General features: G+C 37.6%; 1 protein-coding gene across 1 annotated transcript in view; it reads left to right on the plus strand.

The window, feature by feature from the left end:
- The window catches only part of ppp1r37 (protein phosphatase 1, regulatory subunit 37), a 54,617-nt gene that overhangs the window by 17,094 nt on the left and 20,951 nt on the right, over positions 1 to 16,572 (plus strand). Inside the window, exons 2-3 of the mRNA XM_065282927.2 lie at positions 7,504 to 7,601; positions 14,752 to 14,797. Coding sequence (XP_065138999.1) covers positions 7,504 to 7,601; positions 14,752 to 14,797 — 144 coding nt within the window. The remainder of the gene's footprint in view (positions 1 to 7,503; positions 7,602 to 14,751; positions 14,798 to 16,572) is intronic.

Below are 16,572 nucleotides of genomic sequence, written 5' to 3' on the forward strand. Positions count from 1 at the left end.
TATTCTCATTGTGTTTTAACATTTATGTACTTTCCATTGATTTAGGCACATCAACTCTGCACCCGGAATTTGCATAAAACCCCGGTCAAGTGCATAATTCCCAAAATAAGCATCTGTACACTAAAGCTTTTTCACTATGACAGTTTTACACAATAAAGAAAAACATATTTAATTGATCAAACGTACCTATTATATGTTCTCCTAAACACTGTCATGATTATTAATGTTTCCTGTAACTTGTAAATCATTTTAAATTATTGATTTTAACATTTAAAATGATACTAGATATAGCATTTAATTACAATAGTATTGGGCAGATATCTGTATCGGCTGATATTCGGAATTCTGGTTTCGGAATCTGATTGAAAATGAAAAAGTGGGATTGGGACATCCCTAAGTCAAAGTATTTGAAGTTTACAATTGAATGAGGTAGGCGCATGCATAAGTGTTACGTTTCTTATCTTCATGTTGTACTACACCTGTATGAATTTCTTTTTTCTGATGAACACAAAATAAAATAATTTGATAAATGATGGTAAGCAGACATCTGATTGTAACCATTGACTTCCATTGTAGGAAAAAGAAATGCGATCGAATTAAATGGGTACCGTCAACTATGTGCTTACCATCATTTATCAAAATATCTTCTTCATCATTATCTCAATACTTCCATTATATTTGTTTTCCTACTATGGAAGTCAATGGTTACAATCAGCTGTGTGCTTAACATCAATATTTTCTTTTGTGTTCATCAGAAAATGAAATTCGTACAGGTTTAGAAAAAGATGAGGATGAGAAAATGATGACAGCATTTATTTTTGGGTGAACTATCCCTTTTAGATATTATTATTATTATTATTATTATTATTATTATTATTATTATTATTATTTTAGATATATGTAAAGTTAGTAGTTAAACTGGTTATTGTGTTTTATTTCTTTCAATTATCTGCTGTTTTATTACAATACATTTTTCCAAACAATGCAGAAAAACGTCAAAGTCTGAAAATGACCTGCTGCCATCTATGTGGATTGAAATTTAAAGCACACTGTAAACTACTGTTCCTCTTTGTACTGAAACCCTACCAATTTTAGGTAGTAACAGAGGAATTTTTAACCACAAAAGTGTCATGGTACAATGTCTATTGTCTTTATTGTGTCTAGGTGTTGATTTTTATGATTCATAAGTTAACTTTCCTGTTACAATTCATGTAATATATTTAAGTTAAATGTTGTATTAGCTTATTTGAATATGGTTTGCATAGTAGAGGGATAACCAGTAAACAATGAGCAGTCTATCGCAAACATTTGTGGTGAGATAAAAATGTGAAAGTAGAAACTATAAACTTCCTTTTGTTGTGCTTTTATCAACAGTAGAGCACAGATCTAGTATGCATGTGGTAACACTCCCTTCAAAGTGTCCACAGGACCTACATGTTATTTACAATCAGATGTACTTACCCAAGTATCACACAAGACCGCTCTTGATACCAGGTCTATATAAGGCCTCTGCCTTTATCTTTTATATACATATATTTTTTGTTTTATTTTTTGTAATTTACATATATAATTTATTTAAACAATATTTTTTTAGATCCAAACACTTTTTGGATTTTAACTGCCGTGTCATTTTCTTTTTATTTTGCATTTTCTCTCAGATTTAGCAGTGCCGCAGGATTCATTAATCTAAATCTAATGAGTGTTACAGCAGAAGACTTTAATTTAGAAATCTGAGCAGGTCAGCAGTAGACATTTTAGTAAATGTTCTCTTGTGCTCCTCTTGGAAAGCTGCCAGTTACAGGAATGCAGACTACTGGTTTCTCCTAAGACTGATCGACTGTTCTTCATTGACATCACTCTCACAAAGCTGTAGTTTGGATTAGTAACACTCATGAAAGAGTTACTGTAATTAAGCCCGAAGTATGGTCCACTTTTTACATATCCGTGAGTGTGCCTCACGCAATTTTCATTCAGGAGAATGCAGTATGTAGCCTAGGAGATACATTGCATTTTGTCACAATGTGTATGCATCCAACATCTGTGTATATATATGTACGATTCAAATAAACTATACATGAATATCAGCTGACGTCACTCACTCTTCTTCCGCCATTTTGACTACCTGAAGTGGTCGCAAAAGAACACATGATATTTTGATCGAAGTATCGCCTGTGTCTCTACACGTGAACTCGAGCATTGAGAACATTGTTTGTGAACACAGAGTTAACTAAAAAGAAGGTTTTGAACAACTGACTTTGGATGATTTGGCGTCCGCTCGCCGCCATCTTCCCAGTCAAGATGTATCGATCTTCAATTGCGACGTAAGGAGGGAGGAGAGTAAAGATTGATAGTAGGGATGCACCGATACCGATACTGGTATCGGGTATCGGCCTCGATACCACATTTTCTAAAGTACTCGTACTCGTTAAAAGTCCCCCGATACCTGGAATCGATACCACGGTCTGAGAAATGTCTATGTTTGAGCGGCGTGTAAGGGGTTAATGCCTCCTGTGTTGTCCAAAGAGGCAGAGTTTACAACAAACTGGAAAACTAGTCCTTTGTATTTTTGTTAAATTATATGACTAAAGCTGTTACCTGTAAATTTAAATCATGTTGTTTTATTAAGTACTCTGTATCGGCAAGTACTGAAATGCAAGTACTCATACTCGTACTCGTACTCCAAAAAAGTGGTATCGGTGCATCCCTAATTGATAGCTCCTAAAGCATAGTTCAATATAAATGCACGGATAATTCGTTGTTGTGCAAGTGAAAAACAATAATGACCTTCTAGGTGAAAAGGGAGCCTCATATGATATTCATTCATTCGGAAATCAATTATTTACGTCTGGCAGAGATGACGAGCGGACACCATAACAGCCAAAGTCAGTTGTACAAAACCTTTATTTTTATTAAACTCCGTGTACACAAACAATGTTCTCAATGCCTGAGTTCATGTGTGGAGATCCAGGTGATACTTCGAGCAAAGTTTCATGTTGTGTCGCGCCTTCTTATGTTGTAAAATAGTGGTAGTTCGGTAGCAGCAGACAGCGGCTGGAAGACGCATCAGGGATCGAGTAGGCATCACACCCTAACCAAGATATATTTTTTTATAGTAGCCTTTCTTTTTATGACAGTTGAGATGCGACATGTTGTCTTTCGTAGCCCTTTACAGTATCCGTAAGAATCATAGACGGGAAAAGATCAGAAATCCGTTAATCGTAGCAAGCTAGCCAATGCTTGTCGGTGGTCCTCAAGATGGCGGCATGACGTAAAAGGTCACATGACTGATTTCCATCTATACTTTTACAAGGCTGTGCATGCGTCCATGTGCATACATACAAAAAATAAATAAGACTGTACTGCATGTTATGATCCATATTTTCCTGCAATATGGACCAGTGTAATGTAAGCTTTAAGGTGTCATAGCCCCTATCACAGTCACAGACATACAAATATGGTAGTGTGATGAAGTTGTAATTTTAAAATTGTTGTTTGAGGAAACTTTATGGACACATACATCCAATATATAATTCCCAAAATGCCCTTAGTGTATAAACTATTATGTTTTGGCTAATTTATTGATTGTTTTCTAATTAAGGCTTTTATGTGTGAGTATTTGGAAAAATAACTAAGGAATGATGATGATGTGATGTCCTGTTTTGGGAAGTCTCTCACTCTCAGTGGGAACACTTAAGCTAAGGCTTTTCCAAGGACATGCTGTACACATGGTACATTCTGTCCCCTGTTCAGCTCCCGTGTCCACAAAACATACACAGATGTGGAAATGTTGTGTTATCATCTTTTAAATCTTTTTGAATGTTTCATGACTTGACACTTTTCATAATAGGCTGACCTTGTTATTGCATATTTATTTTTTATTATAGAAAGATGTTTTCTAGACCCAAAACTCCATAGTAAATGACAAGCCATCCCAAAGCTAACTTACTAGCGCATACTTGAGAGACAAACAGCCTCAGGGACAACATTTGTAGGCAGGCCCTTGCATATCCTATTATGAATGTAAACTAGATATATTTTGATCTCAAAATCGGTTTATAATAACATTTTGAGAGTTCGCTGGGTTCAAAAGGTCCCATAAGGTCCCGTTCTTCAAACCCAGCTGTATGTATTGATCATGTTGAGAGTGTGTTTTATCTGTGCTGCCCAGCTGCTGTGGTTAACAGAGCCAGGCCTGGGCTTTCCTCACAGATCTGATATGGGTGAATCATGGGCTCTGTAGATGCAGCATTAGACGCCTGGAGTGTATGCTCTTTTGTCTCCTCTAAAACTGAAAGCAATGTATTATGGATAAAAAAATATCAGTCAAAACTAGTAGCTAAAGTGTCTGATTGTAATATGCATAAGTTCTGTGTCATAAACTAATGGAATATAAATTTACAGTGACACAATACTATGTGTGATACATTTAGGCCTTATCTCACAGACACAGACATTATATTCATATAATCATTTTCATTAAACATCAACTTCAATCTAGATAACTATACCTATTATTTTTGTCTTAACTCTTTCACCGCCAGCGTTTTTAAAAAAAGTTGCCAGCCAGCGCCAGCGTTTTTCATGATTTTCACCAAAGTTTAATGCCTTCCAGAAAATGTTCTTCTTTAAATAAATAAACATACATATATACCAAATGAAAGAACAGACCCTCTGCTTTCAAACAAAAAAAAAAACACGTTTCATCCTACCTTTAGTGGTTCTTTTGCAATCAGCTTTTGAATATGGGTAGGTTTTTGCAAAAACACCATATTTTGAGCAAAAAGCAAAAATAATTCAATTTTTGTGACGGACTTTTCATAGAGATCCCATCCAGATCGATCTTTAAAACATACACGGACATGCAGCAGCTTGCCATAGGCAATACTTCCGGTTTTAAAAAGTTGCGGAAGGGCGCCACCTGGTGGATAATAGCGGTATTGCGGAAAGACGGAAAATCTCGTCATTGGCGGGGAAGCGTTTTCTCTTAATTGACGAGATATCACGTCAATGGCGGGGAAAGAGTTAAGCAGATGTGTTTTATTCTAAATTTTTGTACCATTTTGCTGTTACATACAACTTATTTCTGCCAGAAGATGTTTTTATTAGCGATGTAAAAAAAAAACATTTAACATGCCAGTTTGCTTTTTTTGGATTTTATTCTAATTTAGACAGTATATTCTGTTGGATTTGTTTTGTTTAAATGTCGGTTCCTGCAGATGCCGGCTTAAAGAAATAGTTAATACCCAAAATAAAAAACTGTCATCGTTAACTTCATCCCATGTTTATGGTATAAGTCTAATGAAATTAAAAACTTTATTTTTTTATGAAATATTGTAGGTTTTTTATGAAAGACTATTTTTAGTATGTGTGCCCTCGTGGGCGGGGCTATCAGAGACTTGTTTTTGCTTGGGAAGGAAGCGATTGCCGCATTAACATGGCCCAACTTCCAGTGAAACAAATGGACAAAATCAAGTCCCACTCTAAATGTTTTCCTAATTGCAGAAGCTGTTTGACTGGAATATGTCACGATACGGAAAAAAACAGCCGCTAGTTCTGTTTTATGTTGACTATACGTTTTAAAAATACTTTCCTGGGGGAGACTAGGGTTGTAACAGTATGAGATTTTCACAGTATGATAATGATGATCTTTGAAAATAAAATATCATGGTTTCACAGTATAGACGTATTCATCGTACGCACGTTCGTTGACACGATTACGCGTCTGGTCCGAACTTTCCTTACGGTTTTTGTTTGTTTATTGGTCTGACTAGTTGCTGAAACTGAACTCTTAAAGAGTAACTAAACCCTGAACCAACTTTTTTTGTTAATGATCTGTAAGAATGATGCTTTATTAGTGCTGTTCATTGATTTTGGTAAGTTTTTTGACATTTGGATATAAAGTGTTTCAATACTATAATATATGGTGTAAAAACGTCTGAGTGCTGCCCTCTTCAGGTTAAACGGTGGCTACTGCAGTTGAATTTTCCTATTGGATGTTGGGTCCAAAAAATAACTTGTGACGTAAGCAGGTTCAAGCTCACCACGCCCTTGTTACGATCTCACCACACACTTAGTTCGTCCCCTCTATCTCGGTTGGGATCTGCCCACTTTTCTTTTTTCATTTTTCAAATATTGCCAGTGGGTGGAGTCAGGCTCTGACCAGGGGTTTAGTTACGCTGTAAACAAATACTTTGTCAAAGTAATCTACATGTTGTTTATTTTGCTTGTTATATAAATAAACTACTTTAAACGGATTTTGTTGTTAATTAATTTTTAGAGAAGTTTACCAGAAGTTACGTGTTTTTCACAAAAGCTGCTTGTTTATGTTGTTACTGCTGAAACAGTCTATAGACGGGTTCATCGGACGCACGTGCGTTCTCGCTGTTACACGTCTCTTGTTTATCTAATGGTCTGGCTAGTGGCTAAACTGAACTCTGGAACAAATACCTCATCGAAAATAACAAATGTTATTGAGACTATGGGAGACGGCGATAATGTGACCGGAGGTTTGGCAGCCGATCTGTAGTTAAATAATGTTGGCTCAGTATAGTTTTCGATGCGTTTCAACAATTTTTTCTTGTTATCAGAAATAAATTACTCTAAAAGGACTCTGTTGTTATTAATTCTTTGCATTCCCATACTGAAGATTTTAACGTTTTGGTGGAGGATAGAGATAAAAATGTGTAGCCTCTGGTTCTGACATATTTTCATATTTCATACCGCAGGTGAGGTCTGCTTTCACCCAACCCCCAAAACCATGTATAAGCAAATATTCACGGTATGATAATTATGCATGTTAATATTGCATCATATCAGTGTACCGTTACAACCCTAGGGGAGGACCATGGAAGACACATTGTTAAATTGAAACAAAAATTGTGCTTTAGTAGTTCAGTGAGTAACTTCAAATGTAATATTGTACCATATTAAAAAAATATGTCCATTTGTTTTTCCAAACTGTGGTCACATGACTGACTCCCTCTGAATGTGCTATTTCAGTCATTAGATTTGGATCCTGTTGACCTGTATTCAGAGCTGTACATGTGATTGGATCACCTGAATTGACTCTCCTAAAGTGTGCATCGTGCGTGCGTGCGTGCGTGTGTGTGTGGAGGGTCTTGATCTCCCTACCACACCACTGCACAAGTCTGAATGGGTTGGAGTCATCTGACTGAGCTCAGCTCAAGACCAGTTGGTTCTCTGAGTGTTCATCTGTTATACAAAGGCTTTACTGAGAGTGCAAGAGGATTGCAAACACTTCTCTCAGGGCACTGATCTACAAACAGACCCCATGAGAACAGACCACTTTCTCTGTCTGTTCTCTTTCATCATTCAAACTCTTGCCAAAACACTACAAATAGACACACTACATCTTCAGTCTAGATGAATTATCAGTCCCAAACTTTCATGACTGTCTGATAATTAAAACGATGATATATTAATTTAGATTTACACTATATTCCTCTGCATGACTTTTTACCTTGTGTCGTTTTGTCCCTACAGCCCAGAATGTGACTGTGGAGGAGATTCTGAATGCCTACAGACAAGCATGCCAGAAACTGAACTGCAAACCTGTCCCCAAAGTGCTCAAACAGATACAGGTAACAAAACACACAGATTCATTCAGAGAGCATATCGATGAGTTTAGCTATAGTAATTCAGTACGGTTTTGCTATCGTCTGTGTGATGTTGTTGTTATTATCATTATTTAATAGCAAATGTATAATTATTGTAAATTTTTGCTGACATGGAATGCATTATATGTTGTTAATGTATAATGATTGAGCGTTTTTGAGTCCATTTATACATCACTCGCGTGATCTGCATAAACAAAGAGTTGCTTGATAGTGTGCACTTGTAATCTCTACTTTATCCTTGTTTGGCCTCTTACATTCACATGCGCTGTATTACATTTGAACTGTGATCACAAAGCAACCCCAGTATACTGTCAGTCAAACAACTTTTAACCTCAACAACCTCTATCCAAACAAGCCACATGCCTGAAAGCCAATACCATATTGAAGTTGAAAACAATTTGTTTAAATTTGGTCTTGTGTTAACATTGCAGTAGACATAAATAGGCGTGTGTGTCTGTGATCATATAGACATGCACACCATGATGACAGATCATGGGTTCCCAGACAGTTATTTACATATAGCATTAGTGTGAGCTTAGCTTCCCATGAATGTTTCCTGTCAGTTAATAGTTAACTGAGGGTTCCTATTACAGTTACAGCATATTTAAAAGCCCTGTTTAACTTAGGAGGGTCAGAGAGGGCATAGAAAGCAATTTATGAAGACTAAATCCAGTTTATTTGTGGCGGATATGGGTGAATAATGGATAACTAATTGCTGTCAGGTTCGCAATTTCCCAAAATTTTGTCTTCAACTAAATGGGTGTTTCACACGGTATGCGGCAACCACAAGTTTAGTTCTTTTTCAATAGGAAATGTGCGGAAAGCGGCAAAACGCGGGCAGTTACAGAAGTGAAGCGTAGTTGGTCCACACGCCTTGCTCATGCACCCAAAATCCTAATTCTTTTGCGGACACGGCTCTTCATGGCAGGTGCCATTGAAGATAAACAGATTGGGACTAAATCCTGCACAAAACGCTTCCACAACACGAGAAAAGATGTACCCGTGTGGCGATTTCGCCCCTTGCCGCTTACCATGTGAAACGACCATAACGCTACAACCGACACTTTGTGATGACACTCTGGCTGCATGCACAACGGCACACGCTGCTAAATTGGATTTGCACCAATGGGAAACACTGCGAAATTATGAATTTGGAAAATGCAGGGGAACAGCAATAGATTTAAAAGTGTATATATTCTTTAAAATGCTAAACTGATTGATCGAAGAGAGGATAGATTCTCCCATCTGCTGCTAGCTGAGTCACAGCAAACAGAAGGACAAACAGAAAGAGAGATTGTGTTATCCTGATCTGATGTTTGCAGATATATGCCAACTAACACCCACAGTCGATCACCAACCAGCACATGCTCCTCTTCTCCACCCCTTTTTTTTTGCCCTTTCCAGTCTCATTTCCAACTTTTCCGATCCTTCACCTTAGTCTGCAGCTGTTATTTCTGTGTGCCATGTACCTATTACTGCAGGGAATTTGTTAACATCGCTTAAGCATTAGATTCTGTTATGACATACTAGTTACGCAGTAAGGCATCCGTCTGTTAAATTTAGTACATCGTGGTAAATTTCCACTGGGAGTCCCCAGAGCAGAAAATAGCCGGCCATTCCGGCTTGTGTGTAAATGGACGTATTTTTCCACCGCCTCTGTCTGCTGTTCTGTTCCTCTGTCATAATTGCTTAGTCACCCTTGGAAAAATGACTTCACAAACAGGCCTGCAAAAGAAATGCGCTAGAGAGAGAGAGAGAGAAAGCAACAGAGAAGATTAATGCACCTTTATGTTTTCTTTACTTAGCATGGGTGCCATATAAATATTAGTACGTATAAACATATACATATTGATGGTGTGTATAGTCCCAGTGCTGTTCATAAAAGTACACAACATAGACAAAATAAGTTAATTGTAAGTGTTTAGTCTGTTCATCGTATGGTCCTTTAATAAGAGCAACAAGGTGATTGCAGACACCATTCATAGTTTCATTGAGAATGCATTTTAAATGCATTTTTCATCCTGAATTATTATTCTTTTTTTATTACATTTACTATACGGGTGGTTTATCATAAATGGGAAAGGTCTTTTGCTGATCGATTGTTTGTTTGTTTGTTTACACGCCGGCTGCGTTTTAAGGTCCTCAAAAAGCCCGGAGTATAGTTTGTTGAACGCACTTCCGTGCAAAGCATAATTTATTTGACGCATACGTAGGGGCTGCACACTAGAGATGCAGGATCATGATTTTTCATGACCGATTTCAATACAGATTTCTGTTTTTTATTATTATTGTTATCAAGCAACAAACAACAAAAGAATGCAAGAATGTTTATTTGTTATTTAAGAGGCTAAACTGGGTAGTTTTTGCTATTGAAAACAATAATTGTAACCATCTGAAATTAACAGCAGTAAATGCAGTAAATAGGCTACATTCAATATAAATATAGGTGGTTAAATGAGACCATGACATAGATGGTTGAGTGATGGATGAAGGTCTTGCCTGTTTTGCATTATCTGCAGACTTTTGATTTCTCATATGATTTCTTGAATCATTCTCACGGTTATTTGATGTCATCTGCATGTAACTGCTTAAAGTTGAACATACCTAAAAAACTCGAGACAGCTATGAACTCGGCAGAGAACCTTCCTGCACCTCATCCGTTAATTGTATATAGCAGGAAAAGTTATCAGTCTCTTCTCAGCATGAGAAATACAAGGTGTGGCGTGTGAGCGAGTGTACTGACTGAAATGCGTGTTTCTTACAGTGAATGCGTGAGACTGGAGAGCTCTGCGAATAATACTGTTGTTACTCCATAATTAACCTGTCCTATGCAGAATGCAGATTGCAATCTTCAAGGCGTGCACACAGATTTTTAAAACGAACAAAATACTTACTTCCAGACAAAAGATATGTTTGCACTTCTGGAAATATCGACTGGGTGGTTTTTGCTTATAATGCATGATCGTTTCCGATTTATGGCCGATCAGCTAGTGCATCGCTACTACACACTACAGTCCCCATGTGTAACCTTTTTGTGCATGTTTACAAAAATGTGCCATTGCGCGCGAATATTTACTATTCTGATGACAAAATTTGCATAACGCACACTGTACGAGGATCCTCGCGTATGCATAAAAAACATGACTATACTTTTAGCTTTAGGTAGACCTCTGCACACGGACATCTGGAAGTTGCATAAAGCCAGGCAATGAGATCAAAGCTTGTAATTTTGACAAGTACTTGCTAAATTTGAGTGCAGAACGCATCAGACAGTCTGTAAACAGTATGGAGAGTTGTCGAGTTGGGTAGTTTAAGTTCATGTTATTTACAGTTTTTTTTTTTAATCAGACAGCTTTGCCTAGCTCTTGGTCATCATGGTAATATTGCATAGTTTGTCGTGGGTTCAGAACCACTTTCCACTTGGTAATTAGCCTAGATCTTTAACCATGACATAGCAGCATTACTCAGCTGTGTTGGGTTTTTGTCAAATGTCTAGTGGGTGTCTTTTGACAGTTTTGTGTTGAATCTTATGCCGTCAGTAACAGAAATACAAACATCTTTTGCATGCTCGCAGCTGTGTGTAACATAGTTTTCATAACATACAGACCAACTCCTTAGGAGTTCATACTTGCCGTGTGTGATATGTATCCCATAATAGTGTCACATGTATACATAACTTCCTGTTTTAACAACATAGTAGGTCTTGTATGTCATAGAGACACTGTAGTAGCTGCAATGTATAATTATCGCTCCATCGAAACCTTCAGATTTTAGTTTCTCTTCCTTAATTGGCTACAGAAGAATACATCAGTCTTTATATCAATAATAAGTATTTTATTTTATGCTTCTGTAAATTTTTGGTTTATGTGGCATGGCCCGGTGGGTCATTTCCTGATTCCCTCTCATTTCCTCTTCCTCCCTCCACTATTTGGAATAACATTTAATATGTTTTTTTTTTTTCTATTTATCCGCAATAAAACTGAACCATTGTTTCAAAAGGTCAACATTTTTTGCAGCCAATATTTCTTCAGTATATGTAGTAAGCAAAAAAAGTTTGATAGAGACTTTTTATCTATTGAGACAATAGCATGGCTACAAGTTTAGAGGTGCAATACTTAGATTGGATTCCTGGTTATAAAGATGGTAACACACGGTTCAGTGACGTCATACGGTATTATAAAGCTCATGGTTAGACGCTGTTTGCAGGCCAGTGTTAAATGTCACAATGTGACACTGAATGCTTGGGAGTCATTCCAACTTATCATCCATGCTGATCGTAGATCAGGTTTAGAGCAGCAGTCCCTCTGCTGCAGAGGAGCACAGGCATCAGTGTTTACCAAAGCGGTAAATGTTTACGCCAGCCCAACATAATTTCTGATCTTAATTCCTGGTGTTCAGCAGGATGTAATGTAATCTTGAGATGTGTTACTTTCCCTGACGTTTTAATCCTTTCTCAGGAAGGAACATGATCAAGGACGTACAAACATAAACATACACATAACCATGTACTGATCCCTGGTTGCACGCGCACATCTCGAGTACCCTATAATCCTGTGGCATCAAAAACTCACATTTAGTATATTACTCCCTTTTTCTACAGTATATAGTATGTGTACCTTCTATATGTACTGTCACATAATGCATTGTGCTTGATTTGTCTTTCCACCTTTCAAGTAGTAAAGCTGTGATTTGGAACGTTTCTTTTTGACCAAACTGACAAAAGTTATTAACACAGTTATACACAATTTAATAATTGTAATAAATCACTGTATGGATTATGCAGTGTATATACAGTGGCAAAAATAAACATGTGAACCTTTTGGAATTTTGTGTTTTTCTGAATAAATTTGTATCTGGTCGTCAAGGGTATTGATAAACATAATGTATTTAAAAATAATAACACAAAAATTATGATCTTTTATGTCTTTATTGAACACCCTCATTCCAAATTCAAAATGGCAGTGGAAAAAGTAAGTGAACCCTTAGAATTAATAACTAGTTCACCCCTCTCCTCTTTGGCAGCAATAACCTCAACCAGGCGTTGGGGTTATTTTAGCCCATTCTTCCTGGCAGAGCTGCTTAAGCTGTGTCATATTTTTTTTGACGTCTCATATGTATGGCCCTCTTCAAGTCAATCCATAGCATCTTTAATGGGTTGAGGTCTGGGTTCTGACTTGGCCATTCCCAAAGGCAGATTTTGTTTTTCTGAAGCCATTCTGTTGTGGACTTGCTCCGGTGTTTTGGGTCGTTGTCCGATTGCATCTCCCACCTTCTACGCAGTTTCAGCTGACGTACAAACATTCTCACATTATCCTGAAGAATTGTCTGATATACTTGAATTAAAGGTGCTCTAAGCGAAATCCACGCGTTTTAGGCAATAAAAATTTTTTTGTTTCATACAGTAAACATCTCCTTACTATCTGCTAGCTGCCTGTCCGCTGAACACACTGTAAAAAACGCAGTCTCTGCAGACAGCCCAGGGTTCGCAAACTGCAACAAAAACAGAGTGGTCAAATAGGGATGCTCCGATCAGGATTTTTGCAGCCGATACCGATCACCGATTTGTAATCTTCGTGATCGGCCGATACCGATTTTTTAAAGCTGATATGCAAGCTCTTTGATGACTGTAACTGTTACAATCTTTCTAAATAAAATAATACCACGGATGTTGCCTTTGTTATATTACTTGCAGTAATTAGGTATATTATTGTTTTAATAGAGACTCAAATAAATAAGCACAACAAATATTTATTCTGCAAAGAGAAATGTAATATGGCTTTAAAAAGGCTTATGTCTCCTAAAAGTTCTGAAAATAAAACACTTCACAGACTTTACTGTATTAATTAAATATACACGCATTCGTATGAAGTATAAAAATTCTTTAGTCAAGAGCAGAGAGTGATTTTATTGAGAGATGAATTATGTTACTGCAGCTTTAAGACGTGAGCGAGAGATCGCTCTGTTCACGTGCACTGATGACAGGCTGATGTTTGTGGGCGGCGGCTGAACGCAGACAAGCAGCTGTGAGGAAAATAAAAGTTTAAACGTTCAAAACTTTAAGACGCTTGCAAATAAGAAACTTTTGGCATGAGGATGCAATTGTCCGTGATAGATATGTGTTGTATATGCTGTTTGATGGAGATGTGAAGACACCTCGCGCTGTTTACCGGATCGTGTCCTCATAGAAAATACGCATATCTCTGTAAAGGCAAAGAGAGACTGCACGTGAGCAACAGGTTGTAAAAATGCTCGGGCTACGTAAAAAATGTCTTTAATTGCAGCCACATTCAGGATCCTTTTGATGACAAAAGTAAACAGAAAGATCGGTTTATGAGATCGGCAGATTTAGCGAGCACCGATCGAGTCATTTAATGCCATTATCGGCCGATACCGATCGGCGGCCGATCGATCGGAGCATCCCTATGGTCAAACCTACCACCACGAAACATAACAAAGTGTTCCAGCCAATAAACAACAAGGATTTGGGAGTGGGGGTTGGGCGCGTTCATGAAAGCACGGAAGGGAGAGGGAGGAGTTAACTACGCTCTGTTTTGTTTGACAACACTTCGAACATCAACAGGAAGGGATGTCACACAGATTCACTTAGAGCACATTTAATCTTCCCCTCAATAATTGCAAGCTTGCCCCAGTCCCTGATACAGCAAAGCAGGCCCAAATCATGATGTTTCCTCCAGAATACTTTACAGTTGGGATGATGTTTTCATGGTTATATGCCGTGCCCATTCTATCCCAGATGTAGCGCAGCCCACAAAACATTTTCCCAATACCGCTGTGGAGTGTTTTTTGGTTGTTCTCTATAGATTTCTTTTGTGTTATTATTTTTAAACACATTATGTTTGTCAATACTCTAGACTTAGATAAAGATCAGATCACATTTTATGACAAATTTAATCAGAAAACTATTAAATGCCAAAAGGTTTACATTCTTTTTCTTGCCACTGTATTAGGTGGTACCAAGTACAAATTGGCACATACTTCTTAAAGTACAGCGATTTTAAAGATCTGGGCCAGTTACCAGTGATCCTATCAGAATGATGTGTTTATTTTCTGATCTTGTCTCTTACTTTCTATCTCTTCCGCTCTTTTTCAACAGGACTTAAAAGACCTGACCCAGCGAAACGAGTGCCTAGACCTCAAAGGTGAGCAGAAAACTCTACTCATGCTCTCACACACGCAACACACACACACACACACACACACACACACACACACACACACACACACACACACACAAACACAACGCATTAACTGGTGAGTTCGACTTGTAGAGGACAGATTGTTTCCCTGTCTAGTTTGTGTAGTTTATGGGTGTGTGTCTTTAGACGGGCAGAGATTCGTCTTCAAACTGTTTGTTGTGATGTCCGTTGTCATCCAAATGGGTCAGATTTACTGTATGTACAGTAGCAAAATCAAAGGAGCATTTTAAAGACAAAGCGACATTTTTTACAGTTCACTGTGATTTATTTCTGCCCACATGCAGGGCTATCATACAAAATATTGTCTGGGAAACTGTCTGAGTTTGATTCATGCATTGCTTGTCTGGTTTATGATGATGCATCATGTACAGTTTATACACAAACACTTTTACCTATAGTAGGTTAAAGGAATAGTCTACCCTTTTGCCATATTAAACTATGTTATTACCTCAACCTAGAAGAATTAATACTTACCTATCTTTTTTCAATGCGTGCACTGTACAGCGTGTTGTGAATGTGTTAGCATTTAGCCTAGCCCCATTCATTCCTATTAGGGCTGTCACTTTTGAGAAAAATCAAATTTTTGCATCAAAACCCACCGTAATGGAGATTCAATCACAAAATTATTAACAGTGACAGTCATAAACTGAAACTGGGCTGTCTGGATTACCTTTTTACTTAATGTTTGAAACAGCAGGTTATTAACTTATGAATACAAAACTTGATTCAGAAGTTTACAAAAAAAATGATTCAGAACAGTTACAGACAATAACGTGACAACCTGGACAGCAGCAGGAGTAGGAGCCCAAACGGAATTCGCGCCCGCAGATTTCGGCAGAAAACTCCGCGGATTTAATGCCCGTCATTGACAAGCACACATATCCCGCGCTTGAGCGTGTTTGTGAGAAGTAATCTCATTGACAACAAGCACACATACATACATAGCCTATCCTGCGCGTTTGTGAGCCGTCAGTGACAAGTACATTAACCCTGCGCGTGCTGTTTGCTTGCCCGTTTTCAATGATAGAGAGCACAAACCCTTTGATACTTGAGATGAAATTAAACTTACCAGTAAGTTAAGCAGATCTCACTTGACTCTGTCGTCTATGTGACGCGCGACAGTCAGCACATGATCATTTAAAATCCGTTTACAAGCCAAATGCTGTTGTTGTTTAATATAAAGTTTACATTGCGTTGTAAAAATGATGAAATTATCTTCATACATGCTATTTTCATAATGCGAACGTATTAACGCAAGTTTTTTATTCTGCTATAATGTTTAACACTTATAGCAGTGTTAAATATGTCATTTTATATACAAACTATAATTCTATCTTGACATGCACATTAGGTTCATGTTGGTCCAATTTGATTCCCTCTCTTGCGCACAGTTGCAGTCGTCGGTCTCACTCTCAGCCTCCTTCCTATTACGAGGTGTTACTGTAAAAAATGCGCTACACATGGCATTTTAAAAACCGGATGGTTTATTTATAGTTCGAATACGGATATTTCACGTCATGTTCGAATGCATATTCGAACATCGAATAAAAAGTGACAGCCCTAATTCCTATGGTACCAAAAAAAAGTTTTATTTTGTGGCACCATATTTACTGGTATAACTCCTCATGTAACAGTCTTTAAATAGGGAAAACACGGAAATGTTTGGTGGCTTCCCTGTTTGGTACCATAGGAATGAATGGGGCTAGGCTAAATGCTAA

This window comes from Paramisgurnus dabryanus, chromosome 9 (assembly GCF_030506205.2).
Source record: "Paramisgurnus dabryanus chromosome 9, PD_genome_1.1, whole genome shotgun sequence".
NCBI lineage: Eukaryota > Metazoa > Chordata > Actinopteri > Cypriniformes > Cobitidae > Paramisgurnus > Paramisgurnus dabryanus.